This window comes from Melospiza georgiana, chromosome 5 (genome assembly GCF_028018845.1).
Source record: "Melospiza georgiana isolate bMelGeo1 chromosome 5, bMelGeo1.pri, whole genome shotgun sequence".
Lineage (NCBI taxonomy): Eukaryota > Metazoa > Chordata > Aves > Passeriformes > Passerellidae > Melospiza > Melospiza georgiana.
The window spans coordinates 14,515,942-14,543,086 of record NC_080434.1 but is presented as its reverse complement, the minus strand read 5'-3'; the positions used below and the strand labels follow the sequence as shown (position 1 = coordinate 14,543,086).

At 43.3% G+C, this 27,145-nt stretch overlaps 1 protein-coding gene across 4 annotated transcripts in view; it reads left to right on the top strand.

Annotated features, from left to right (window-relative positions):
* Nucleotides 1-332: 332 nt before the first annotated feature.
* Nucleotides 333-27,145, top strand: part of TMEM131L (transmembrane 131 like) — a 79,223-nt gene continuing 52,410 nt past the window's right edge. For all 4 annotated transcript variants that reach the window (XM_058024252.1, XM_058024251.1, XM_058024250.1 and 1 more), the window contains exons 1-3: nucleotides 333-456; nucleotides 769-839; nucleotides 7,904-7,947. In XM_058024252.1, coding sequence (XP_057880235.1) covers nucleotides 333-456; nucleotides 769-839; nucleotides 7,904-7,947 — 239 coding nt within the window. The remainder of the gene's footprint in view (nucleotides 457-768; nucleotides 840-7,903; nucleotides 7,948-27,145) is intronic.

Here is a 27,145-nt window from a genome sequence, read left to right as displayed (position 1 = left end):
AAAATCACCGGGGAGCGCCGGGCCGCGGCGCGGTGACATTCCACGCGGGCCTAAGGGCGGGCGGGGTGTAGGGCAGCTCGCGGTCCGACCGCACGGCCGAGCTACACAAAACCGATCCGTCTTTCCCACAACGCCTCTCTCGCCTCCCTGTTGCTTTGCGGGGGACTCGGCTGCGGCGCCTCCGGGAGCAGCGGGGCGGCCGCGCTGCTGCCGGGCCATGTGCGCGGCTGGGGCGGGGCGGGGCGGGCGCAGCCGCGCTGAGGCGGGGGCGGTGCCCGGTGCCGCCGCCGCCCGCCCCGCCCCAGCCGCAGCTCGGCGCGGCGCGGCTCGGCATGGCGGGGCTGCGCTTCCCGCAGCACGGCGGCTACTGCCGCGCGGCCGCGGCCATGAACCTCCTGCTCGGCGTCTTCCACGTCCTCCTGCCCTGCTTTCGGCCCGGGGAGGCGCAGGGACAAGGTGAGAGCGCCGGCGGGGCAAAGCGGGGCGGGGATGCCGGCACTGCCCGCTCCGGGCTTGAGAGCGGAGCCGCCGCCCCCGTCGCCGTCCCTCGGGCGGCTGCCGCGGTGGCAGCCCGGGGACGCAAATGGGGCCGGGACGCGGCTCACCTCTCCCCTCGACTCCGGTTCCCTTCCTCCCGGCCCCGCGGTACCCGCCGGGCCACGCGTCTCTGCCGGCCCGCCCCGGCGCGGGGAGCCCCGGGCCGCCGCCTGCGGACTCCGGCCGCCCGCCCCCTGCCCATCCGCGCTTTCTCTCTCTCTGCCCCCGCAGCCATCGAGCCCATCCCCGGCGTGGTGGAGCTGTGGCAAGCCGAGGAAGGGGAGCTCCTGCTGCCCGCCCAGGTGAGGGGCGCGGGGGGGGGGGGGCGCGGAGGGCCCGGGGCCGTTGCGGGCGGTGCGGGGGTGTTGGGCCCGGCGGACGGGCGCGGGGCCGGCGGGGCGGGGGCGGCCTCGCCCGCCGCTGCTGTCACGGCGCGGCCCCGGCCCCGCGGCCCCCCAGCCTGGCCAGCGGCGTGCTGCTTCGGCTTCATTTATTTGCTGTTTGGGGTCCCCCCCTTTAATTATTTATTTGTTTTAAACTAGTGCTTTTGTGGTCGGAACGCACCAGACGGGCCTGTCGTGAATATGCATATATTTATATCTCAGGCCTGCTCAGGTGAAGCCATTTTCCCCCCCTCAAATGACACATCATTTATGGTGCCGTTGCTCTCATTCTAGCGCATTTTGTTTTTGTCTTGTTTAGCCGCTTTCGTTGGGCAGTAACAAGATGTGATAAATTCTGTGCTGGCGAGAGGAGCCAATATGGTACAATGCCCGGCGGGGCTGGCGAGCGAGGAGGGGCGCTGGGAGCGGGGTCTGGAGTTTATGGCATTTGAGGCAGTCATTTAACTCGCACTGACGGACTCTGCCATATGTTGAGTTCGGCCTTCTAGACTTCCAGGCACCAGGCTCATAAACGGGAAGAAGCAGTCCTTAGGGACATCATCATATATGAGGGGCAAAACAGGGTAATTTATTTGTCTTCAGCCCATATATCATTCTCTGTTTAGTGCTCAGCCACTGACACTCATTAATATAAGGAAAAATAGCAGAAGTGCTGTTTCTTAGCTAGCTAACAATTGATGCTGCTTCCCAGCACCCAGCATTTTGTACTGTGGTGTTATGAAGTGTTATCTATTGTATGTCCAAATGATTTTATAAGATACATTTGTTGTGCTGTTGAGGTTTTGCCTGTTGCAGATGTGGTAGTAGCTAAGGGGAGGTGTAGAGTTGCTGTGCAGAGATGCTTGAGGAGCACAGCCTTGTGCATCTGCGTTCTTTACAGCGGAGATGTTAAGATGCATTAGATGTAGAACTGTGTAATGTAGTCATTTTTAGTTGCTTCTCATAGCGAAGCTGCAATTGAGTGATGATGATGTGATGTTTACTTCCTGAGGAGATTAGGTCCTCTTGGAAAACACTTTGTTCTTGAGCATCCTCATAAAAATATGCTTTAGCTTGGCTAAAGAAAAACCAGGCATAAATGACCCGTGAATTTGGCATAGTTGAGCATATGGTCTTGCTCAGTTCTTGCAGCAGTGAAAACAAAGCTGAGGCTGCTGTTCCTCCATCATTTCTGTAGAGGTTACAGGCAGGAAAGAAAGAAGTCTTCTGGCTTCAGTTGTGATGGAGTGAGAAGTAAATCACAATAGGCTTGCTGATTTAGGAGGTTTAAAGTCAGATGAGCTGGTCTCTGAGTACTAGTGGTGCATTGACTGGTTTGCATGGGTTTTCCCCTCTGAGCTTGAGGACTACAGCAGCATCTGATGCATGAGTGCCTACTCAAGCTGAACGGAAGGACTGGGCTCCTCAAACAGGTTTTAAGACAAAAATTTGGTTACAGGCCCTGATGCTTACTCTTTTGTTTCCATCCAAATGTGGATTTGGGCTTTACCCAGCCCTTGTTGGGCTTTAGCCCTGTGGCCACATTTGAAACCACCTTTTCCATTTGTTGTGGTGAGGAGGAAAAGAGGTTTCCCAAAGTCCCTGTGGATGTGGCGAGGGACCCTTTCAGCACCTCTTCTATGGAGCGGTGGCACTGGTGCACAGTGGCTGGTCATGGCTTTTCCCTGGATGCCCAAGGAGTCGAGGGCTGCCCATCCAGCCACGATCCTCTGGCTGGTATTTGTGAGGTCCTAAAGACGTGTCAACATCGTTGCCCTCCTGGGTGACTGCTGGGATGGTGAGGGGCATCAGTGGAGAAGCCAGCATCAGTTCCTGAGATGTGGAAAGTCGCTACATCTGTTAACATCTGCTTGCCCTTTGTTAGAGAGATGTTTAAACTTGCAAGAGGTTTATTGCTTGTTGATCACGTTTCACTTTAAAAAAATGGTCTGACCTACTACTGCTACAAGGAGGTTTTCCATGTTCTCTTTCTTGCAAGAACAGAATTTTTCAGTTAAACCCTTGATGAGGATTGTTGCCCAGTGTTCATGTATCACAGCAGTGGTGATGTGATGGTGAGGGTGTAGTAACAGGGAGAACCTCCTTGCTTTTGAGTGGTTAATAAATGTTGTTTGGTAGGGAATATCCAAGAGTTGCTTCATTCCCATGTTTGAAGATGGGTCTTGATGAGGACTTTGGGAAGAGGATTGTTCTGGCCCCTTGATTTTGTTTTTCCTGCTTCTTTTTGGAGGGAGTGTGGCACCAATGAGGATTTCACCTGCAGAAGTGAAAAATCCAGGGAAGGAACTGTGCGTAATCCTCTGCCAAAGCACCTCCCTCCAACTGCTCTCAGCAGGAAAATGGATTAGGTTGCCCTGTCTGCCAGCCCTTTAGCGTGTTTCTGGCGGGTTACCAATGCTGTCTGTTGGACGTTTTTCTCTTTCTGTCATGGCTTTACACTATTATCTTATTTTCCATGCATCATCAACTGCCTGCCTGTGACAGAGCAGTTTTGAGCATTCCTTGCTGCCTGCAGAATTTGAGGATGAAAGTTGGGTGGATTGGTAACCCATTCAGCCATCCGGTTGCCTGCGCATGCTTTTGTTCCAGGAGCATGTAGCGAATAAAGACATCACGTTAAGGGGTGAGGGAGGGGAAACAAAGCGTTTTAATATTTGTAATTGCTTTCTAGGCCTTTCACAGCATCGCTTTGTCTACGTGAACTGCATGAATTTGCATGCTGGAGCGCAGCCGCCCAGGGCCCCCATGCCTCCACCCCGCCTGGTTGTTCTACCTTCTGTTTCCTCTTGCTTCCCTTTCATTGTTTGTGCTTCTCGTGTGCCCCCTCCCAGCTTCCCTCTTATACGTATTTGTGCTTTTCCTTTTTTCTCCTCCCCTCAAGCTTGTGGGCTTTTGATTCTGGCTTCCTCTGAAGGCTGCAGAGCTGTTTGGGGATGGCTCACCTACTGCTCCTGCTCTGCAGCCGAGCCCGAAGGGTGCCCGGAGCGCTGCAGTTGGTGACAGTGTGCGTGGGCTCGCGTGCTGGGGCTGAGGGGGAGCTGGCTGTATCTAGCCTGCTGACTGTCTTCCACTGCTCTGCTGCTTCCTCCAGCATTTCAATGTTTCTTCCTGGATTCCCTTTTTAGCTCTGAGACCAGCTGGTTTTTCCCAGTCGGATGCGGTGGCTGTATTCCCTTGTGCCCGTTTCTTCTTTCTTGTTGAAGGTGGTGTGAAGCGTGGAGTAACCATGGAGCACCCACTGGCCTTGCTCTCCTTCTCCTTGCTCTTAACCTCCCTTTCATAGCAAATGTCCCCGGGATGGGCAGCTGGATTTTTCTTTGAAAACCAGTGGGATTTTGACATGGAAAATCTTGAGTGTGAGAGACTTGATTAGAGCAGTTGTGGTTTTTATAGGTCCCTTATAATTTTGTGGTTTTGCATGTTTGTTTGCAACTTGTTAATACATACTCAAGTAAAATGCTTGAGAGAAAAGCTCCTTTATGTGAGACTTGACACCCAAGCCGTTCACCACTAAAGGCTGAAAAAGCTCCAGATATTTACAGCCAGGTTGTAGCACTTCAGTGCAAAGCTGAAGGGCAGTTAGTTATGTTTTAAACATAACATATACATACAAGTGTAGGAAAGAAATACAAATGGCAATTGTTGTTCAAGGCCTCCACCACTTAAAAGAGGTATCAGAGAGTCATAGTTGTGTGTTTCTGTCTGTGAGAAACCATGTAGGTGGTTACTGCGAGCATCTGAAGGCAGCGGCGGGTTGGGTACCTGCAGAGCGCTTTCACTTTGGCCCCTTCAGTTCGGAGGGAGGGACTACCTTAAAATGACGTAATGAAGGTTAAGTTTTAGTTCTTGTTATCACAGCTGAAAATGACAGCAAGTCATCAAAGTCAGTGTGTACCAAAACTGTATTTTGGTGTCAGTGCGGTGCTTGACTGATGTGATGGGTTTTCTGCTGTTCCTGTGTGTCACATGTAGGAGATGAGCAAGATGTTTCCTTAGAGGAACACCTTGTGAATGTTTCAGTTTGGTTGCATATTCTAAGGAGATTACAATAACTTCTTGTTTCACTTTACTGTGACATTGTTTCAGGTGTTTGAATTTTAGAGGAAGATACAGCAGTGTTTACTGTATCATAGTTGTTATAGGCACGGAACAAATACAGAACTGCTGGCTGAGTTTTCATTAAAAGGCTCTGCTCAGGTTTGAAAGATGTTATTTTTCTCTTTTCCCAAGTAGTAGGAGCTTGTCTTCAGTTTCTGTTCTTCAGTGCAGCTCAGGGGCTAATAAGGTTAATTGTTCTGCTGGTTTTGAAAGCTGATGAAGACCTTGATCTTACATATATTCATCAGAGATAGGCGGCACTGCAGTGTGGCATTAACGAGCCCATGGGCTGTGCACAAATTAGTTGTACAGAGTCACCTACTTCAAAGCAGGGTTTGTCTGAAGACACACAGTTTGTGTGAAAGTCTGAGACAGGCATGCAGTGGGAATTGTGTTCCTCTTTGGGCTTTTAAAAGGCTTCTCCAGACTACCAGCTGAGCTTCTGGATGGTGCTGATAGGACTTGGGGCTGGATGGCCATGCAGATTATGCAGTAGCTGTCAGCTCAGGCTCTTGAGACTTGTGTGACACAAGAGGGGTGCTTTCAGGGGCTTTCCAACAAAGATAAGCACCTGCCCCATATTCAGGATAGTGTTAGGAGGAAGGGAATTTTTTTCTTCTCATAGGTAGACTGTTGGGAACTGCATTTTGACTTTCAGGAGGTCTTGCTGCCTTCCTTCCCCCTGTAGTCCTGTAGTTTGAGAATACTAGTTTCAGTGTAAACCTTCATGCACATGTAGCCTGGATCACACAGAGGAGTGAAGACAGGAGAAAGCTGAACATTGAGGTCTGTGTGTGATCAGAGTTGAAGGTGATTTTTAATTTTTTTTTCCTTGCACAGTTGAGATGTGCTGTGGCTGCACTGTAGACTGGGAAGTTTGCTTCATTGTTGCTTGGTGAAAAGTGAAGAGGAGAAATAGTAAGGTGGCTAGTGTTAAGGGTGAGCACAGAGTAATGACACAGACCCAGGTTTCTGATGCCTGGCAAATGCTAAGCCATTTAAAGGAGGAACTAAGCCATTTAAAATGAGGATAGGTTGCTATCTGGCCGTGGCAGAGGCGCTGTTTCTGGAGAAGGTGGATAAGGAGTCTTCTAGTTCTGCTTGGTATTGTACTGAGGTCCTAAAAATACAAAAGGAGCTTGGAGAAGCTGGAAAATGTGATGGGTTTGTATCATGCCATCCTGGTGAAGTCTAGCAGACAGTCTTTGCAAGGTCTCTAGAGGAGATGGCTGGGTCTTCATGGGGGCCAGGTGCTGGGACCTCTAGGTAGATCTGAGCTGAAGAGCTTTGTTGTGTCCTGCAGATCCTGGACAATTAGCATGGTGTTTCTGACCTCTGGGCAGGCATACAGAAAGATTGTCAAGTCCTCAAATTAACTTGTACTTCCCTGTCAATCTTGTTCCAGATTTGGTTATGTTATGGTAGAGGCTGTGCTGCTTCTTGTATGAGCTGCTCTTGTATGAGCTGCTTGTGACAAAAGATGGAAGTTCAGATGTGTCTGGTAGCTTTTGGCAAGATCTGTATTAGTATTATCCATAAGGTCATTATTTTAGACACAATAATTATTAGCATTTATGTTAGCATTCAGCATATTTGCTGCCAGAGTGTGGTTGTCATTTTTCCTCACTACATGAAGCTCAGATCTTCAGAAATCCTGCTGTCTGTCCCATTCAGTAGGCAGGTAGGACTGCCTGATGTGCTTAACATCTGAAGCCTGTAGAAAGATGTTTTGTGTTTACAGGTGTTTTTTTTTTTCCAGTATGTGGTGAAAATAGGTAAAGTCAAAGCTGGTGGCTTGGGGCCTGTTCCGTGATATGCTTACGTGGGAAACATGTAGGAGGGGTGGTGGAAAGTACAGCCTTTTAATTTTAAAAGATTTTTTTCCCCTTACCTTTTCATTGCTAAGGTCTTTAGTTCGTAGAGTTTGTAGAACCATCACCTGCAGAAGCAGAAGCTGGGAAAGCTCACCAGCTGTTCCTGGCAGGATGACTGTGACCTCCTCCTGAAAAATGTTAATTGCCCTAAAGTTGTCCCTGGTTTCATCAGCAGGGGTTGAGTGGCTGTAACACACTTCATTTTGAGTTGTACCTAAAGCTTTCCTGGAGATCTTGGCCAGTTCAGAGTAGCTACCTCCTTGTTTTAAATGGATTTCCTGCAGGGAGCTCATTGAACCAACACTTGAGTTCATTTCTGTAGACAGCTCAAAGTGGTTAGTGGTGAACTGCAAGCTGACACAATTCAGCTGCATGTCTTGAAAATTACCTGAGTGCAGCAGCTGAGCTAAGATGATGTGTTCAGAGCTTCTGCTCTCTCTGCTTTCTGTACATTCTGCTAATCAGTGATAAGATCTGGGTTTGGGACCTCACCGTGCCAGTTGGAATGTGGTACTCTGCCTTTGCTTTTGGCATTGACAGGTGATCTGCATTTCAAGGCATTCTGCATCCTATTTCCCCAGGTACTGGCTACTGAAATTTACTGATGGGGCAGAAAATTTGAAAGTAGAGGAAACAGTCTTTCTGTAGTTTCCGGGTAATTGTTGGCTTTAGATTCTGTGTGTGAGAGGATTTTGTACAGATGCATAAATGGAAAATGAGTCTGTTCGGTCAGCGTTTGGGAAGAGCCAGCAGAGTACCTAGGTTAAGTTACCATTTATCCTTTGCAAGATGAGCTGAAACCTCAAATGGGATGTCCATCAACCACCTTACCTGACTTGCAAAGGAGTTACAGGAATTCTAAGTTTCTGAATTTGTTTTGCTAACAAGTCACATGAAAATCCATCTGTGCTGGAGTTAAAGTGGTATATATGTCCAGTGTAGCATGTTGCGGTTCTGAGATTCTTACACAGTATTTTCTCTGTTTGTCAGGCTGATTCAGAGGAGGATGTGGAAGAGCATCCACAAGAGCAAAGGTAAGCTAAACTCAAATGGAAGCAAGAGCATTGAAGTTCATTTTGATTTTTGCTTTAGGAAATACCAAAGTGTAATTAGGGCAGACTACTAAAACATTACTTTTTTTCTCCTGCCTGTTAAATAGTTCTTTATTACTTGTGTCTTAAAATTTTCTCAACTTAATGTTAATATTGATTTATTAGCAAAACCAGAAAACCTGTGCTCTGCATATGCAAGTACAAAATTCCTTCCTGCATCTTTTTCTCCTAATCCTGTCTCTAAGATGAATTTACTTCTCATTGCTTTCACACAAAAAATTAAATGTTTATTAATTGTTTTGTTGTATATTTTGTAATTAATTTTTTAAGGCAAGGAACAGTGTTCCATTACAAAATTTGTAAATGTAAGCAGTCTTGGAGTGCTAATTTGCACCAAGGCAAGGAAAGAGGTGAGGGAAATTTAAAGCCAAAGGTTTATTAATGTGTTGCTATGGAACAATAAATATTCTACCCTTATGTCTTGAAATCAGATACATAATGAAGCTCTTCAAAACTATAGCCACAACTCTGTGGTTTCTGTTAATATCAGGCCTTCTGTTTGGAAGGGATGGGTAAATAGCATCACAGATAATTTTTTAAATATGCATTTTGTTTCCTCTGAGCGTCCAGGTTAAAATGCTTGGACATCTACCAGTGAAACACTTCCTTCCTTTGGTATGTGTTAATGTGGTTACAGCTTTCAGTACCATGCCAGCCAGAAAGATCATAAGACTTAAAACAAACATGTGGAACAGCACTGTTTTCTGATGGCAGCAGTCAGCCACAAATGCTATTCTCATTTATCTCCAGTCTTTGCCCTTAGCTTAGTTCTGAGAGCAAACAGGTCTGATAACACACAAGCCTTGGGAGCTGGCAGAAGGAGTAAGCCTGGGGAGCGGGATGGTTATGATGGGTCTGTCCTGCACTGCAAGGCTTCTTCACATGGCTTTTCCCCTTGCTGCCCCATTGGGAGCCTTCTCATCTGAGCCCAGCATCACATTAAGGCTCCTGTGCCTCATCTCCGTGGGAATTACAAAGATGGTTTGGAAACAGGATGTGAGAATTACTGTGGCTGCTGACAGCTGGTGCTGATTACTTGTGCTTGCCTAAGTGCCCCAATTCCTACCTGCAGAGGGGATTTTTTTTTCTTACCTCCTCTTGTGAAAAGAAGGGTAAAATACTGAAAGCTGCATTTCACTGCACAAATACAGAAGTTTCTGATTTTTCTTTTCATCTGGGAACTATTATGTTTTGGATGCAGAATTTTTACTGTGTAACTTTATTACCTGCATGCTTTCTTTATTGAGAGGTAGTCAGAAGGAAGCAGTCTCTAGTGCTGTGCTTAAGTTTGTTTCTGATTGTTTCCTTAGTAGTCAGAGAGATGTAATTTAGATGGAAAAAAATTCTCTACTTGCCTATTTTTCTCTGGAGGTGGATGGGGTAATTGGCTACTATGGCAATAATAAAAATATTGAAAATAATTAGTTCTTGAGACTCAGAGAGGAAAAAGTGATAGGTGATTTGACTGGGTTTTTTTTTACATCATTCAGGTGCTTAAATTTTTTTCCTAGTAATTATTCATTTTCAAAAATGAATTTGTTTTTTGGGAGTAAAGTTTGTATGGTGGAAACATCCTTCTATTGTCATACTGAAATGCTTCAGGATATTTGCCTGAACAAATCCTGGCTTGTGTGCATCTTCTAAACTATTTTGGTTTGTTGCTGTACGTAAACACATACATAGACCTGTGTGCGCTTTACAAACTGAAGGATTGTTATAGTGTGGACTTCACGAAAAAGAGGCAGCAAAGGTACCTTGGAAATATTAGAATTTCTTAGTTTATTTCTGGATTAATTTTCATTCCTGTAGCTTACATTGCTATATGGTGAAATCATGGGGATTTCCTTTTCCTGTAGCAGCAAAACCTGAAGCTTGCAGCATCTTCATCTCATTGTCTGATTGCATGCCCTGGGGAAATCAGCTGAAGCTACTGTAATTTGATGTGAAGCCCCAAGAAGCAAAGCACCTTAATGTACGGGATAAGCAGAGGTTAAAGGAGATAGAGAAATCAGAAATTTCCCCAGAGATGAGGGAAGTATAGGGAGTTCATAATCTTGGTGCATAAAGGAGAAAGTCTCTTTCAAAAACACTGTTTTATTCAGTTTTTGATTCTAGGTTAGTGGGTTCCTTGGGAGCCTGTTAACCTACTTTGAAAAAAGCAAACACAACAAAAGCAGTGAAGTATTAACAGTCTGTTAACGGACTTCCTGTGCATGTGCCTCATGAGATCTTCCTTTTGGGGTGGTCTTCTTGGTTTGCTGCTCTTGTGGCAAGTGCACAAGGGAGATGAATGTGGTCTTACCGTTTCTACCTTAGGTTTAGCTTTAGCAAATAGAGAAATTTGCATGGAGGTGAAAGACATTGTCAAAATAGTAATTTTTGTGAAGAGCTACTTCAGAGGTGAATGAGAAATGGTTGATTAGGTCCATAGGTTTCCAGCTGCCCTGAGCAAGGAGATCATTATCAACTCCTTAATTTCCACCCTACGATTCCTGCTATTCTGATTGCTTGGATGCTTCCACAGGTTCCTTCATGCTGTTTTGTGTCTCTCTGGATCAGATTCTGAAATAAGAAATGCAGCGTAGTAGACACTTGAGTACTGCTTCAGGCCACAGACTTTAACACAATTAAAGTCATGTGTATTTGTACTAGCCTGTCAAAAAGCTTCGAGTTTCCTTAAAAACCTTTTCTTACATTTGAAAGCCAGGAGTAAAAAGATGCCTTTCATAACAGTCAATGACAGATGTTGACAAGAAAAGGTTTTGTTGCTGTGTTTGGAGGTTAGTTTTTTTGTTTGTTTCTTTTTGTTGTTGTTTGTTTGTTTTGTTTTGGGGTTTTTGTACACCTGCCCCTTAATCCAGGTGATTTTGGTTGCCACAACTGGCAGTTACAAATTTAGATTTGTAGAAGGTTTAGATTTAGAAGGTTTAGATTCTTGCTAAAGCAGCATAATGAGTCAGGACCCAAGGGAATGGCCTGAAGTTGTGTAGGGAGGTTTAGGTTGGATATTAGAAAAAAGGTTTTTCAGCTTTTCTTGTTGGCCACTGGAACAGGCTCCCCTGGGAAGTGGTCAGAGCTTCAAGCCTGACAGAGTTCAAGAAGGGTTTGGACAGTGCCCTCAGGCACCTGGTGTGGCTCTTGGGGATGGTTCTATGCAGGGCCAGGAGTTGGACTTGATGATCCTTGTGGGCCCCTTCCAACTCAGGATATTCTGTGAAATGCAGAAGTCTGGCACAAATAAAGAGACAGTACTGTCAGGTGATGTGCACAAATGATGCTATCAAAATTTTTAGCTTTCTTCTTCAAGGAAGTAGACTTGGACTACAAAAAAAAATTTCATGTGTATGTCATTATTAGTACTTGGATTTTGAGGACTTCTGGAGAAAGATCTTTGAGGATGCAGTTTTGCAGCTGGGCAAATTAAGGAATATTTGCACCAGAATAAACTGCTGTACTCAAGTGGAGCACACGTTCTTAATGTGTGATGCACAGTGATTGTCTACGAGAAGGGAAATCCAAATCCATAAAATACTAGAAGTATGGAATGAAATTAGCCAGGAAGAGGACATTTTCCAGCCTTTTCCTATGGCAGGGCATACTTTGCTTAGCGTTGATGGGTATCAAGTGCTAGGAAAATTCCAAGTGTGATGCATTTGGCTCAGTCAGGCGTTTCTGTTGAACCTTTGCCTTTGATCTCTGGAGAGCATTTGACCCTGTGGGCTGGAGCTGCTTGGAGCAGTAGGTGGTATTGGCTCCCAGTGGGCTCCTGCTAGGGTGTCAGTGCAGCCTGGGAGTGACAGCTGATGCCCAGCACTTTGACCTCTCCTGATTGCTTGGTGGAATTACTCCTAATCCTGTTGTTTTTGCTGTGCCTGTGAAATAGTGCTCCAGATATGGAGGAGAAATTGAAGGTAGAGGTAGCAAGGGAGCAGCTTAGTAGCTGCCTGAGAGAGAGCAAAGCAGTGGAGGTGCACAGACTGCAGAATTGCTAGGGGGTTTAGGGAATACTGAGGAGATGGAGTTACAGCGTTTGTTTCAGGAAGAATCCGGAGTGGCAGTGGGAGAACGAGCCTCCTGTGCATTTTGAGACTGTACATTGCAGTTCCTCCCTGGCCACAGCTTTGTCTCTAGCCAAGAGGCACAAATGAGCTCTGGCACTGTGGATGGAGTATTAAGACACTTCAGAGGTGATGCATCCTTCCAAAAAGCCTGTGGTCTTAGTGCCATCGTTTTTGACAGTCCCAATTAGAAAGTAGTGGTGTGGGACTAGTGGTATGCCTGTGTGCCAGATAACTAGCTTGGGTGGTGGCTATGGCAGGAAAAAAAAAAGATTGAAAAATAGGTTAGGATCAACCAGATTTTCTTTTTCCTTCTGCTTTTTTTAACTGAAATGACTAAAAATTGATTTGTGCCAGCAGAAATGTATGAATATTAAAAAAAAGTTTATGTTGTATTTATTTTTAAATATTTTCTATTAAAATCAAAATCAAAGTGAGTATACATTGAGAAAGTGTTTCAAAATGAAAAGTTGAAAAGTAGTTCTGAGAGTGTCAGTGAGTGCTTAAGCTGTCTGAGAGGAACCATCTTAATATTTTCAACCTAAACTTGTATGGAGTACCACTGATCATTTAGACTGTCATTAAACTTACGCCAAAAGTAAATTTAACTACATGAAGACTTTTTCTAGAATATATGCTTGGTCTTAACTTGTAATAGTTTATATATATATATATATATATATATATATATATATATATATATATATATATATAATAAGCTGCTTTTATTAAGAGTTTAGTGTTTTTAAAAATTTTTCTTTTGCAAAACAAGCAAAAATCCATGTGTGTATTAATAAAGAAAAGAAAAAGCGGAGTTTCTTGGGAAAAAGCTTTTTAGTCCCATTACTGTACTTGCATAAGGTACAATTTCTCTATGCCCAGAATGTATGTTTCTATTGGTTAGCACTAAAACCTACTTCAGTATTGGCAAACTTTTGTTTTTAATTGATAATCATGGCTGTTGTATCCCACTTCCACTTTGTCTAGATCATCAAGGGACTACTAATTTTAAGTTTTACTGGATGCCTAAAGAAATGAAATTTACCTAATCCTTAGAAGTAAGGGAGGAGAATTAAGATGGACACACCCACCTATAACACTTAGGTAAAAATCCCTAAGGAAACACCTGTAGGGGACACAGGGTTATTGTGAAACTGGACTAAAAGCAGCTTACTGAAAAGAATTGCAAGAAGTCAGTGAAACTGGAGGTTCTCTTGTAGATGAAGAAACAGATAGTTCCTTCCATAGTAATCAGTGTTATTCTTTCTCTCCTTCCTTATGCCTCTGCCAGGCACAGCTAGGGTGGCAGGCTGAACTCCTGCTGCTTTAATTGTTTATCTCTGTTTTATGTGGCAGTTGATTTACTGATGAACTTTGCCTTGCTGAACTTTGTATTAGATGCTGTTAGGAACAGCTCTTCATGTGGGCATTGCTTCTTCCAAAATACCTGTCCTTTTACAAAATTATGTTGCTTGCCTGATGGTACAAGCAACCATCAAAAAATGTGCTTTGTTTTTTTCCCTGGGACATTGCATGGCAGTGCTGTGTGCTAACAAATGTTTCAGCTATTGTTTGTTTCTTTATTTCTAAATTGTTTTCAGACATTTCATAAATGAGACAAATTGCCCAGGCCAACTGTACAGCGTTCCATACCAAACTGAGGAGGTGACCCTGTGGTGGCTTTCTGTGATCATGAGATAATGGCACATGGCAGTCTTGCACTTGTTTGCAAAGAAATGTCAAACTTCTGTCCTCAGTGTAGGTCCTACTTGACCTTGATGGAAATAGTTTAAAGGTGATGTGTGGCCATATTTAATTACTCTGAGACTTGCTGTTGCAGTCCCACTCATCATCAAAATCTTGTCTGTTTGCATTGAACAAACTGCTGGAATGTGTATATTTCTCTCACTTTTGTGCACTCTCTTGGGCTGGAGGATGTTCATGGCTGGACCAGACACTCTTTGATCTATGTTAGCTTGTATGCTATCTAAAATAGACGTTCTCATCTGTGGGTGACAACTTGGCTTTGAGAAATGAAGGCAATCTTGGTATGGAAGTTGCCAGTTGGCACTTCTGCCTTTGTTTGGCTCATGATGCCTTGAAAAGCCACACAGGCTTCTATGGAAACACCAGTTTCTATACTGGTAAAAATAGCAGGCTGGGGCTGTGAGGTCATTGTTTGTGCAGGGATTAGTGTGTATGGAGAAATTGTGTTTGTATGGAGAAATTGTGTTTGTGGATATGTGCTACTGGAGGAAACTTTCTCACGTGTAATGATCTGTTTTAAAAGGACAGACTATACGTTTTGGTGCCCTATATAGTTATTTCTTTGTCTTCTTCTGTTAATAATGTCTTCACTTTCTGTTCTCTGTATCTTCTGCAGATCTCTTGCATACTGTCTTACGGCATCTCTACTTTTTTTTTTAACTTCTGTCTCAGCCATGCCTGAAATGGTTGTAGTGTCTGTACTGCCAGAGGAAGAGGATGTCTTGCACTCTGTGGCCTGGTGCTCTCCCTTGCCTTGTGCAGCCCTACAAGTTCTCTGGATTAGAAGAATTTGTTTTATTGCCAGGTTAACATTTACTTGTGATCATTCTCTGGTTGGTTTCCCTGTTGCTCTTTGGCAGCATCAGCTGAAAACGTGCACGGAAGTTCTCCCTCAGTGTCTACAGGCTGTTGTGTGGGATGGGTGCCCTGTGTCACCTGCAGGACGTCATCTCTGTTCTGTTTGTCTCACGCTGGTGTGGCACTGCTCCAGACCTTGTGGCATCTTTTTGCTCTTTCCTCAGTCCTTCAGACCTGCCTCTTCCTGCCCCTGCCTTTTGGGCAGACTGGGAGTGGATGGTTGTGTGGTGATACCTGTGCCAGGGCTGCTCCCTTACCTGCAGTGCAGGAGGAGCTGGGGAGGAGCCCAGCCAGATCTGCACTTCTGCTCACTGTTGGTGAGATGGGTGAGATGAGCAGGCCAGTCCTCTAAAGTGTGGGGCTGAGATGGACAGCTTCTTGTGTGTTAGGAGTAACACCTTTGAGTCAGTGGCTGTGGGGTGGGAGTGCGGCAAAGCACTTGCCCTGGGATGATGGATAGCCTGGGGGACAGCTCCTGGGTTTTGGGTGGATGGTGTGGAGAATCACATAGTGGCAGCGCTGTGTGAACAGTTGCTAGCTGGTGCACACACGTGCACATCATTTGTTGCGCATGTTTTTTTGTTTTTTTTTTTTTTTTGGCACTTGGTAAGCTCCCCACAGCCTATGTTTCGGGATAGAGCCCCCCCAGAATGCATGCCCTTTAGAGTTAGGACAAGCCTGGTCTGAGCAGGTGAGACAAGGGCATATAGTGTCTTAACTTAACCTGATTTGTTTTGAAAAAGGGGATGTTGGGACACATTTTGTGTGTTTAGAGAAGAGGGAAAGAAAAGCAAAAGTAAACAGCTGCTGTGGCGTGTTTGTTCATGTTCGTTTGTAAACTTGGTGTCCCCGTAGCCTGTACTTGCTGCTTGTGTAATATAAGTAGTTCAGAATAGGAACTTTCTTATTATGCTTCTACTTTTACTTTTTAATACACTGGTAATGGATTTCAGATGTCTGTTAATCTCAGGCTAATCCTTCTGATTTGTGGGCAGTGAGCCACAAAGGATTTAGCTTTTGGTCTGTGCGTTTATTATAAATAAATTATTTTCACCTCCATAATAGCTGTTTCTTAGTTGCCTATAAGAGGACTTAATTTGCAGTAATTTTACCATTTTGCAGTTAAGCAACAGACATCTGGAATTGTAGACCAGTGTCAGCAGTCTGAAAATTGACACAATATAAGAATTTAGCTTCACCATTTTTCTACTCTTGCAGATTGGCAAATTGTGACAAAATAGAAGAAAACCTAAACAACAGTTTGCTCACTTGTAGGAATTTATGTGCAGTCTGCTTCTGAATGACCAACCCCATTACTTTCATTTGATTATTATAAGCAGAGCATGAAAGCTCTTGAAATCTATCTAATGTAGTAATAAAGAGCTATAGGCACACTTGTTACCTGACTTTCATCTTTGTGGATACTCAAAGGTGACATGAGCCTAGCTTTTAATGACTCACGTATTTTTTTTTTGACAAGGAAAGGTCCTCTAGGAAAGCGGTGCTCATGCCCTGGCAGTGGCTCTGACTGCATGACTTGTGGGCACATGGGTGAAGGAGCCTTTTCAGTAGTTTAGGTGTTTGCCATAGTATAGTGGTAGTTATAAATAGTTGTAAGTTCAAACCATATGTTGTCTTTAGACATCATTCTTTATCCACTTTCTTCAGTATGTGCTTTGGGAAGAGACTTTTTCTTTTTGGTGGTTATTGCAAAATACCCAACTCCCTTTTTCATCAGGAGAGAAAGGCCCCATCCACTTCAGGGAGGGGAACAGTATATATCAAATATTATACTTGCATGTGACAATGGTGTGTATTAACTCTTTTGCAGAGTTCTGAGTACTCACCACAAATATTTGCTTTGTATTTGTAGAAGTTTGCTTTCATCAAATAAGCTAGTCACCTGGGAGAAACATGTGATCATTGTGAATAATTTAGGTGTCTGCTTGTTGTCTCGGGGGTCCACCATTCTGTGTTGTGTCCAGGCTGCCAACTGAGATAAGGAGGATAGAGGGCAAAGCCGTGGTGTTAATTGTCACCTTATTTTTTTCTCACCTCCTGGCCCCAAAGTGGTGTACAAATAAAGTTGAGGGTTTTTTGTTGTTGTTGTGTTTTTGTTTTTTTTTTTTTTAATTGTCTTGTACCTTTTAGAAATAGCAATGGAAATACAATTAGGCAAGGATAACTCAGGATATTTTGTGTGTGTGTACAAAATAGACCTTACTTTCTGTAGAACAATTTGACTTTATATAAATACGGGAATTTCTCACACACAGAAGCAGCTTTTATTGCTCAGAATTATGAGGAGAAGAAGAAGGAAAAAGAATTTCTTAGAGGAAGGTGAGAAGTAGGCCTCTGTTCTTATTTTTACTGAAGTTCTTATCTTCCATGTTTGCTTCAAGATACTGTTGCAGAGCTCTAGCTAGTTGTTTACCATCTGACCCACCTGCTTACCAGAACTCTGCAGATGGCAAAATCAAGAAATTTAAAGTGCAAAATAAAGCTTCTAGTTACTGCCTGATAAAAACCAACTTCAGCTTTAAAACTTCGTGAGGACACATGAAGAAGCTGTAAAGACTTGGAAATAATAATAGGAAAGATGGTGTGTCCTGTTCACTGCTATCAAAAGTATGGGCTGTGTTGTTGTTTGTTGTTTCGGAGTTGGATTTTATGAGAAAGAAAAAGTTCTGTTTAAAATGTTTGTTTGTAACAGCATGTTCTGTGAGGAAACATGAGAAATGCAGAAAACAACTCAATATTTATTAAGCCTAAAACATTTTTTGGCCAATGCGATGGTGCCAAAAAAAGTAACATAGTTGCACTTGCATTATGAAAGAGCTTGCTCCCTTTGCCGTGCTAAGATTTGAAGCTGGTCTGGCCTTTGGAGACACTTGCACATCAATAGCATGATAATTTGACTCACATGAAAATGCTTGGGAAGACATTCAGAAGCCTGAGTTTTAAAAATGTGTGTGTGTGTATGAAAAAACAGTGACCTTAGGCCCAAATTGTTCTGGTATAGATTTTTGCTAACTCTTTTGCATGTATAAATCGTTGTATATTGCTTTTGAGTTTTTAAAATTGCTATTCATTATTTTAATGTTTCTCTCTGGATCCTATTTGTTTTCTTTGAGACAGTGAAGCATAATTCTGTTGTTGCATATGCACCTCTCAAAACAAAAAGTTGACTTTGAATTGGATAGGGAGTCTCAGCTTTACAAAGTAGATAGAGATAAATGATGACTATCTGCCCTGTTGGTAGCACATTTACATTTATCTCATGAGGAGAATTTCCCAGCTTTTTTAAATCATGTGAATGTTGATATCTGATCTAGTAGAAATTGAATAATCTCTCTTTTTTTACTCTTCTTTGTTGTACTCTGAGACCCCTGAATTCTGCCATGTTCCAACAGTTTCCCCTCCTGAATTAATGGAAGGCTTGTTTGAAAAGCTTTTGAGAGTTCCAGGAGAGGATCCAAAAGGGAATTGTTATAGAGACTCAGATTTCTAGGAGTTCTAGGGACTGGCTTTGAGTCACTGTGAGTGCTCCTGTTGACTCCTGCACACTTCTTTCAGAGCTGACAGTGGCTGTCAAGGAGTGAATCCAAACGTTAATACTTAACACTTTTTCAAGTTTGTTGGTGCTGAGGTCTGACTTTTCTTGTGAAGCTGCTTCAATTATTTCTGTGATTTCTGGTTATTATCAAAAGCAAATTGAAAAGATAATCTGGTATCCTGCTTCCTGCTGGTATTCTTTTTCTAGTGAGTGTTTCCAAAAAGCTCCTCTGTGGGCAGCATATGGGGTTGGTGACGTGAGGCAACTCTTTGCAGTCCTTCAGCTGCAGGTATTTGTTTCTTATCAGTGAGGACAGGAACAGGTTCAGCAGCCATGTGTGAGACAAAATTCGGTTCATACATGTGTGTGCACTTCAATGCCATCTCCTGGCATTTGTTGGAGCAATGTGTTGTGCTGCCAGTTGGGAATGCACTTGGAACAAAGTGAGACTTTGGAGACTTGTTTGACTCTGAGCCAGCAGTCTCAGTATGATGTGTTTAGCACTGGAGAGAGAAAAAACAGATGCATGCTTGTTTTTTTATTATTTGTGAGGAGGATCCTTTGAATGGCTTCCAAGGTCTTGAGGTTCCTGCATGTTGTGCTGCCTTTTTACTCCACGGCTGTAGCGCGCTTGGACGAGAGGTGCAGTTTACACAAGCAATTGAAATCGCACGTGCACTGGATTTTTTAGGCTCTCGGACTTCCTCGTGGCTTGTGTCAGCACGCCAAAGTGCACCGTGTTCTCAAGGCTTTTCTGGGTGGGAATATGTGGAAGCTGTCAATTATTCCTCTGTTCCAGGCCGGCGGTTCATAAACAGGTGTGGTCTGTGGGGACGTTTCCCTCATTTAAAACCCATCATTTTCACTTACACTTCAGTGTTGGCTGTTGTCATTGCACAACACAGCTGAATCCTGAGAGAGTTGAATGATAAAAAGCTAAACTAGTTGAATTCTACTGAATTATCTGACAATACAGTTGATAAATTTTCTTGGATGATAAATCACAGCGATTCATTAATAAAACAGTTGGTTGCATTTGGTAGAAAATAAAAAGTGTAATTTTAAAGTTTAAAGTAATTAATTGACTACTTCTTGGGGTATGAAGATGTGCGTTGCATGAAATGTCACAGTAGTAGGTACGAGGTGTCATCCTGAAAGATTTGGTTGCCTTTGCAATAGTTAATAATGCAGAAATTATTGTGTGAAGTTGTTTGCTCTCTGCTTGAAGAGTAGGGACAATCTTACAAGGATTATTAAAAGGGTTCAAAATTGAAATATAAAAGATTTGTCTTTTTACCTTAGAACTCTACCAAAGTTATTGACAAGTGACTGTCATCATGCACAGAGCTGGAGGCTCATGGTTTTGGTGCAGTCTGGGCATCAAGCACTAGGTCCTGGCTGAAGCAATGCCATACAGGTCAGCCCCTGCACCATGCAGTAGCCTCAAATGCTGAGCATTTTGGAGTAGTGATGCTGTCACTGTACCTGAGTGCTGCCCAGTACGATGGTTGCACTGGTGTCCTGATATTAAATCTCTGGATGGAGGGGCAGGGGGGTTTTGCTCTGGGATGTGGCAGGAGGACAGGGGTGGTTTTGTTTCCCCTCACTAAGTTCTCACTGTCTGGCTAGGTGCCTGTCAGTGTTTGTCTTGCAGCAAACTACTGAAACTATGAGGTTGCACTGAGTGCAGTTTGTTCCCCTTTTTGTCCCCTCTGAGCTCATCAGTTTGTATTCTTTGGGGGCAGAGGCTGTGGCTGCGCCTTGGGTCCCACTGGACTTCCTGCTGCAGAAACAAAAGGCACTCTGCAACCACCAGACCTTTCCCTGGGAGTGCTGCTCACAGGTCACATCTGCTTTGGTGCATAGGGCTCTCCTCTTTAGACTGATTCCTCTTACCAAAGCTCAGAGCAGTGTGTTGGGTAAGACAAAACTCAGCTGAAACAGGATGCCACCATCCATGCATGGTTGCCTGGCTGTGGGGAGAGAGGCTGCCAGCCAGCAAGTTGCACATGGCGCTGGAAACTGCTTGGATGTGATGCTGAACATGACTGGGCCAGAATTTGGCAGCAGGGGAAGGACGGGGTGTAATTGCCGGAAAGGCAAAGGCAGGGGAAAAGCATGGTGACAAGTGAAAAAACACTACAGACTGTGAACAGAACAAAGCAAGGCAAAAAGCTGTGGCCTGATAAAAACACCAAGTGAACAAAGATACCGGTAGGTAGGGAGCAAATGAGAGCTTGCTCATTTCAAGTGATTGGCAAAACTGATAAGGGACAACAGCAGATTTCAATCTTAACAATGAAGAGAAAGATACACAATAACAAAAGGGAAGTGAAATGAGAGAAAGGAGGGAGTGAGTGATTCATAACTGTGTGCACCTTGGGTAACCACCACCTCCGTTCACGTCAAATGATTTTAAGGGTCTCTGCAAAACAGATACAAGTCTCTTGGCTGTGGCTGGCAGATGTGTGCAACAGTCCTGCTGCACACTGACTTGGTGTCAGCTATTATGCAGTCAGTGAGTCAGGCCTCACTAGTGACATTGTAGGTCACCTCTCAGATTTTGCCTTCATAAATTTAAGTTGCATTGTCCTATCGATTGCAGTTGTGGTTAGCATTTTAAAGTTAAGGTGTCTGCACGTCAATAAATGTACAACAGTAAAGACCTGAACACAGAGATAAGTACACTAACCATGTGTAAGAAAAAATTGTGTAATTCTTGGTTTGTTTTGTTGTTTTGGTTTTTTTTTTTAATGAAACTAGAAGAACAAGAAGCAATGTGCTGCCTTTGGCAAGCGAGCAGCCCTGTCATATATTGTAGAATAAGTTTTGCAGTTCCTTACTGTGTTGTGGATTTAACATGCCTGCTCAGTTTTTGTGCCTGCCTGCTGGTGCTGTGGGCCATGTACATCTCTGGTTTGTGTCTAAATCTTGATTCCTGGCAACTGAAGAAGGGCAGAGAGCTGAAGGGCCTGTACTTGACCGACTCCTTGACCCGTGCTTTACGTGCTTTGTTGCTATTAACTGCCTTTCTTCAATAGCTATTGTCTGATTTCTGTCCTGGTGTGTTCTGTCTTTCACTGGAGGCCTTTGCTGCAAGCCTGCTGCCTGCAGCTCCCGAGGTGCCTGCTGCCTGCTGAGGTATTTCTGTGGCCCATCGCTGACCCAGTTTCTGCAGCGTTTAAACTGCCCTTTTCAAAAGGGGACATTTCTGGCCTTTGTGAGCGTTCTCAGTGTTGCTGGGATAATGTGGCTGATCCCGCAGATGCGGGTAGTCACTTTAAAACAAACACACACCCCTGCGCTGGTCCCCATGCTTTCAGTCTTGCTTGGATTTTTTTTCTCTCCTTGTAAATAAAAACAATTATTCATGCTTTCTGGTCATTGAAGCGATGGGCTGTGTTTTGTTGTTTCTGAAACAATCACTGAAACGTTTGCTGTGCAGGGAGGGCAGGGCAGTGCCCAGCCATACAGAGTGTACGCTTCCAGATTTTAAGATGAGGACCTTTGCCTTTATACCCAAGCTGAAGAAGCTTGTTTGGGACTTGGAAAACTTCAGGTTGTCCCATGTCATCTGTGACTTTTCCATGCTGCCTGACTTGGAGGTTAAGCTGTTCTGGGTGTGCCTACTGGTTTGGGGACAATGACACTTGGCTTGAACATGCAGATCTTCTTTATTTTCCCTTTACCCACTGAAAGCTTGCAAGCTGTGGAAGGGTAAGATCAAGTGTTGAAAATGTGACTTTGTGGTAACTGCAAATCCACATTACCTACTGCTGGCCATGGTTTGGGGCAGCACCTTAAGTTTCTTTATTTCCTCTGTATTTTTGCCATATTTGTGCCAAAAGCCACATCTTCCATCTTTACATGATTGAAGATCTGCCTTACAAAGCCATGTTGCTCCTTTTTTAGTGTAAATTATTGCCATTGAGTGACAGAAGAAGCCTCTTCAGAGGCTGGACGCACTTTGCTGATTTTTGTCTTGCTCTTGTATGTCCATCCACATATCCAAATGTTCCAATAACAAGGGGCAAAGTGCTGTGTGTGAGTTCTGCTCCTCAGTCCACCTCAGCTGCTCCTCTGCTGATGAGAAGCCCCTCTGGCTTCAGTGGGACCTTCGTGTGGGTTCCCATGCGGGACCATGGCATCAATTTGCTTATCTTGAAGAGCAAGAAGTGTTGAGAGATGAATGGCCAAGACCAGTTAAATACACCTTTGGGCTGCAGAGGGATCTTTTTCGTGTCTGGAGGAGCTTTTCCTCTCGTGGGCAGCTTGAGAAACCCCATGTTTCTTCTGCATGCAGAAGCAAAGTGCATCTTTTACTGCAGTGGAGGCAGATGTCTGGTTAGAGGCTTGTCAAGAAACTAAAAATAGCTTTAGTAATGCTTTGCCTTTGGTTTCACAGGTGAACATTTCCAGTTGGTGAACTCTGATTAGCTTCCTAGCTTTGAAATAAAGGACTAAATGCAAGAGTCTAGGGGAGGTAGAGTTTTAATATTGTACTTGATTGCAAGTACATTTTTTAGAGGGTATAAAATAATCAAAAGCTGACTTCCTGCTGGTTTTTTTTCTGCTAATTTTCCTCCCTTTCCTCAGAGCTATCCTGCTGAAGGAAACAAATGTTAACTTGTGGACTTTAGGTGCCCCTTGCTGGAATTCAGAGCCATAACATACCTGAGGTTTCTTTGGTGGTAGACATTTTGTTAATAAACCTGTGAAGCAGGCTGTGTTTCATATGGTTCTGTGTTGTATAATAGCAGAATGCTGCAGCATTTTTACATCAGAAGAAATTGGCTGAGAGCATGTGCTGTGCATTGGTTTCAACAGATCCCAGATGTTTTGTAAGGACCCAATGGTTTCTGGGATAAGTGTTGCAATTACTAATCCTGGTAATGCCAATTTTTTGTTGCTTTTTTGCCAGTTTGAATTTTCTGGTATAAATCTTTTCATATCTGAGTGTTTCCTTTAACAGCATAATCTAGTGAACCATAAATACGCAATAGTACTTAGGAGTAGGTCAAAAACACACCGTGAGCATGCTTGTTTTTATTAATAGCACTAAGTCATGGGGCTGTCTTTCCATTTTGCACACCTCAAGGCAGAGTGATGAGTGACACAAGGCAGGAGAGCTCAGCAAGCTGCACTTTTCAAAAGGGGCAGCCTGGGAAATTGGGCAGGCTCTCCGCAGTGGTGTCCTGTCACCTTGGGGGTTTACAGGCTTTAGGTGAAAAAGTGTGACACTGTGCAGTGTCTGACACTGTGCAGGATTCCCCTTTCTTTGTCTGACTGCAGGAGGGGATGTAGTTTGAAGTATAACCAGAGTTTTGTATGGGAAGCTAGAAGAGAAAAGCTCTTTGTTTGAGAGTAGGTTTATGACTGTGCTGTTGAAGCATAGAGATGATGAAAATGCACAGTGCTATCAGTTAATAAATGCCAGTGAACAAAAAAATTGTCTGCATATTTTTATTGCTGTCTTTAAGAGGTTCTTCATAAGGTTCTGTATGTTGTGTCCTATCTAAAAAAAAATTCCCACACATCACATATGGCATAGGTTCAATTAATTAGTGCACCAGAACAGAAAGCTTCACCAAAGGATGCTGAAACATTTGGAGGGGGCCTAAAGAGGATGTAGCACATCCCAGCTGGGATGGGTGGAAAACAAGAACAAGAGAGTGATGCTCCTGTGAGAGTGTTGGTGGTTTGGGGTTGAAACTCCTTTTTCACTGTTGGTATTTAGCTAGTGACTTTAACTTTTCATCCTGAAGATTGGTAGTGGCCCCTGGAGTGTGAGGGAGCAGCTTAGTTTCCTTGGCATGCATAGGATGTCTGTGTGACCACAGCTTCCCCCTGCAGCACCACACTTACAGTACCTTACAGAAAAGTGTAGCCTTGCTTCTTCTCCATATATTTTTATTTGCATCATATTTTCACATTCATATAGTACAGCTTGTGAAAATGCTTTTCAATTACATGAGAAACTGTGTATTTTTTTAGGAAACTTATGCAGTTTAAATTTGTGGTAACAAATTTGAAGCATTTGGAGATGCTTCAGAAAGTCTTGTATGAAGTTCCATCTGGTAGAGGAGATAATTAAGTTTTTAATAAATTTGTCAATCAGTAACTGTGGCAATAACTTCTGTCCTTATAAAACTGAAACATAGCCCTGAGAAAGCTCGTCTTGGTCTATTACTCAAGCAAGTGGTTTGGTAAAAGGATTTTGCAAGTGGTGCATGGTTTTAAGGTTTTGAGGGACTTCCCCAGCATGTTATCAGTTTGTAAAATAAATTACTGCCAGTAGAGTGAAACTGTATATTGGAGTGTTTGCTTTTTTTGCATTTGTAGCATTTAACACTGCCTTTTAACGTGCTTGGAGATAACTTGTGCAGTTTTCCATACTGAGCTCATTTTGGTTGTCTGTTTTCATACTGGCTAAAACAAGGCATGATATTGAATGCTCATGGGTAAATTGCTATTCTTAAAGGTTGATGCTCAAAGATTATACTTTGTTTTTAAAAATTTGGGCTGAAATTCATAAAAGAGGAAAAAAATGCAAAGTCCAGGTTGATGCTTTCCACTGTTGGGGTACTTTTGTAGCTTTGAGATGTGATTTTAGTGACTTTTCTGTAACTTCTTTTGAGGGAAACTGGTATCAGATGCACTGTCCAGATCAACAGGAATAAATTAAAAGCAGAAGTTACTACTTTTTAAAGTCCTAAGTCTGAGTTTTCTTGTGTTTGCTTAGTTTCCTTTTTAGTTAGCATTCTTTTTTTCTTTTCCCAGGGAGGAGCAAGACAAGGGGAAGGATCGTGGGATTTTTGGCACTTAATGGGTTCAGTGCAAACGTTTCCTATGGACTGTTGAGATCCATGCTGTCCTACAGGCCTTTCCTTATAAAAAAGAAACTAAAAGGCTTGGATTAATGTAGAAACAGCAAAAGGCAGCTCCAGTAGGAAGATTATCACTCTTAATTACTGTAGGAAGATTATCACTTCTTAATTACTAAGCAGGTCAAACTTATCAGTGACCACAGAGCTCTTTCCTGCATTTTGCTGAACTGCTGCAACTTAAAATGGTTTCTCTCAAGATAGAAATTTTTGGCTGTGCTTGATGTAGAAAAAGGAAATGGTTGGGTGCAGTGAAATTTGACAAGAATGTGACTTCCTATTGCTGTGAGCTTTGCAGCCCCACAGTGCTTCCTGACGATGCATCCTTCTTTTCTCAAGGCAAGTGCCAGATTCTCAGGGCTGGAGGAAAACTAGTTTCCCTGGCATGTGGAAATGAAACGCTTGAAGGAGGAAGGGTTGCTACTTACTTGACAGAAGCTGGCCCTTTGCTCTTCAGCTTGGGGAGAGTTTTTGAGTAAAACTGGATGTGCTTGATGAAATGAATTTTTATTTTTACTGTTAAAAACAGAATTGCAGTTGGTATGTTTAAAAAGGTGAGGTCACTTGGATCTCTTCCTTCTCTACTAGTAATTGTTCTGTAGGCATGCTGCAGGGAAAGCAAATAGGTTCATTGTTACTTTTGTGGGAATTAATTTAATTGAGGCAGGTGCGATAGAATTTGTTTCTTCTGAAATACCTGCCTCTTGTTTTGTTCAGTTTGTAGTTATGTTAATACCGGCCTGTGCTTGAAAACTGCCCTTCCCACTAAAATTTTCTGCTCTCATTTTGCCATTGCAATGACAGAAATAAAGGCTTTGCTACCTAGTAAGTAAAAATAATTGTGTTCTTCTTAGGTAAAAGGCAGGTGGGTTTGTGGCCCATCTCCTGACTTTTTAAAGGTTCTTTTATCCTGCCTCTTTCATGGGGCTGTGCTGTGAATTTTGGCTGCTTTCAATAAAAGGCTTTGAAAACTGTGGGTAGGGAAGAGTCATTTAAATTTCATGGTATTTCAGCTCAAGGCTTGCATTAGTGCTTTGGTTTTTGCCAGAGAAGGCAGCATGGTGACACTGTGGAAGCCTTTTTTTCTAGGTACTTCCCCATGCACCCTTTCTCTCGGGTTCGTGGTTTCAAAGTGTCTGAAAAAGGCTCTGAGCAGCACATCTCACTTGAAAATGTTTTATTTTCAGTTCAGAGATGCTGGGCAGGAGTGTGGCTGGAGGACCTGATCTTTCAGAGATGGGGACACTGATAGCTTCTCTTGTAGAGATTTTGAGTTTTGTGAGAGTTGGGCAGTGTTCTTCAAAAAGCAACCATTTCTGTACATGAATTAAATAGGACAGGGTGCTTCAGCTTTGGCTGCCCTTATTCATTGTAGTTAATCGAGTAAGGTGGGCAAAAATTAACATCTCAGCAATTATTTGTGATCTTAGTGGCAGTTTTTGAAGAGCAAACCTGTGTTACGTAGGCAGTCTAAATGTTCTAAGGGTTTTTTTTGAGGGTTTGGCAACTAGAGGGTCAGCAAATTATGCAAAAAAGTGAATTTGGCTAAAAAATTTCGATGTTTAAAAGGGGAAAAAAAATAGCATGAGCTGGTTTTTTGATTTTTGGTTTTATTTTGCAAGCTCATGGGCTAGAAGCGGTCTTCAAAGAGACATGAAAATGCAGTAATTTCATAAAACCTCATAAGTCCAGGACCTGGTAAAGACAAAACGTCAAGAATACCAAGGCTCCTGATGGAGCCAAAACTGTGTGTTTGTGTTGGGCAAGTGGCTTTTTTCATTTGTCTTGGGAAGAACTTAAAAAAGAAAAGAGTGCATTATATAGTTTCTGCAGTTTCAATTTTAATGGAAGATTGCTGATTTCTTTGAAAAAGATAAATTGTAAAGAAGCTTATAAAAGAGAAAAGCAAGCTAAAGATTTTATTTGAGAGCAGTTATCAGAGTTTACCTCATGAAATATTGCAGAATGTAAATGTAGTTGTTGAATTATATGAAGCC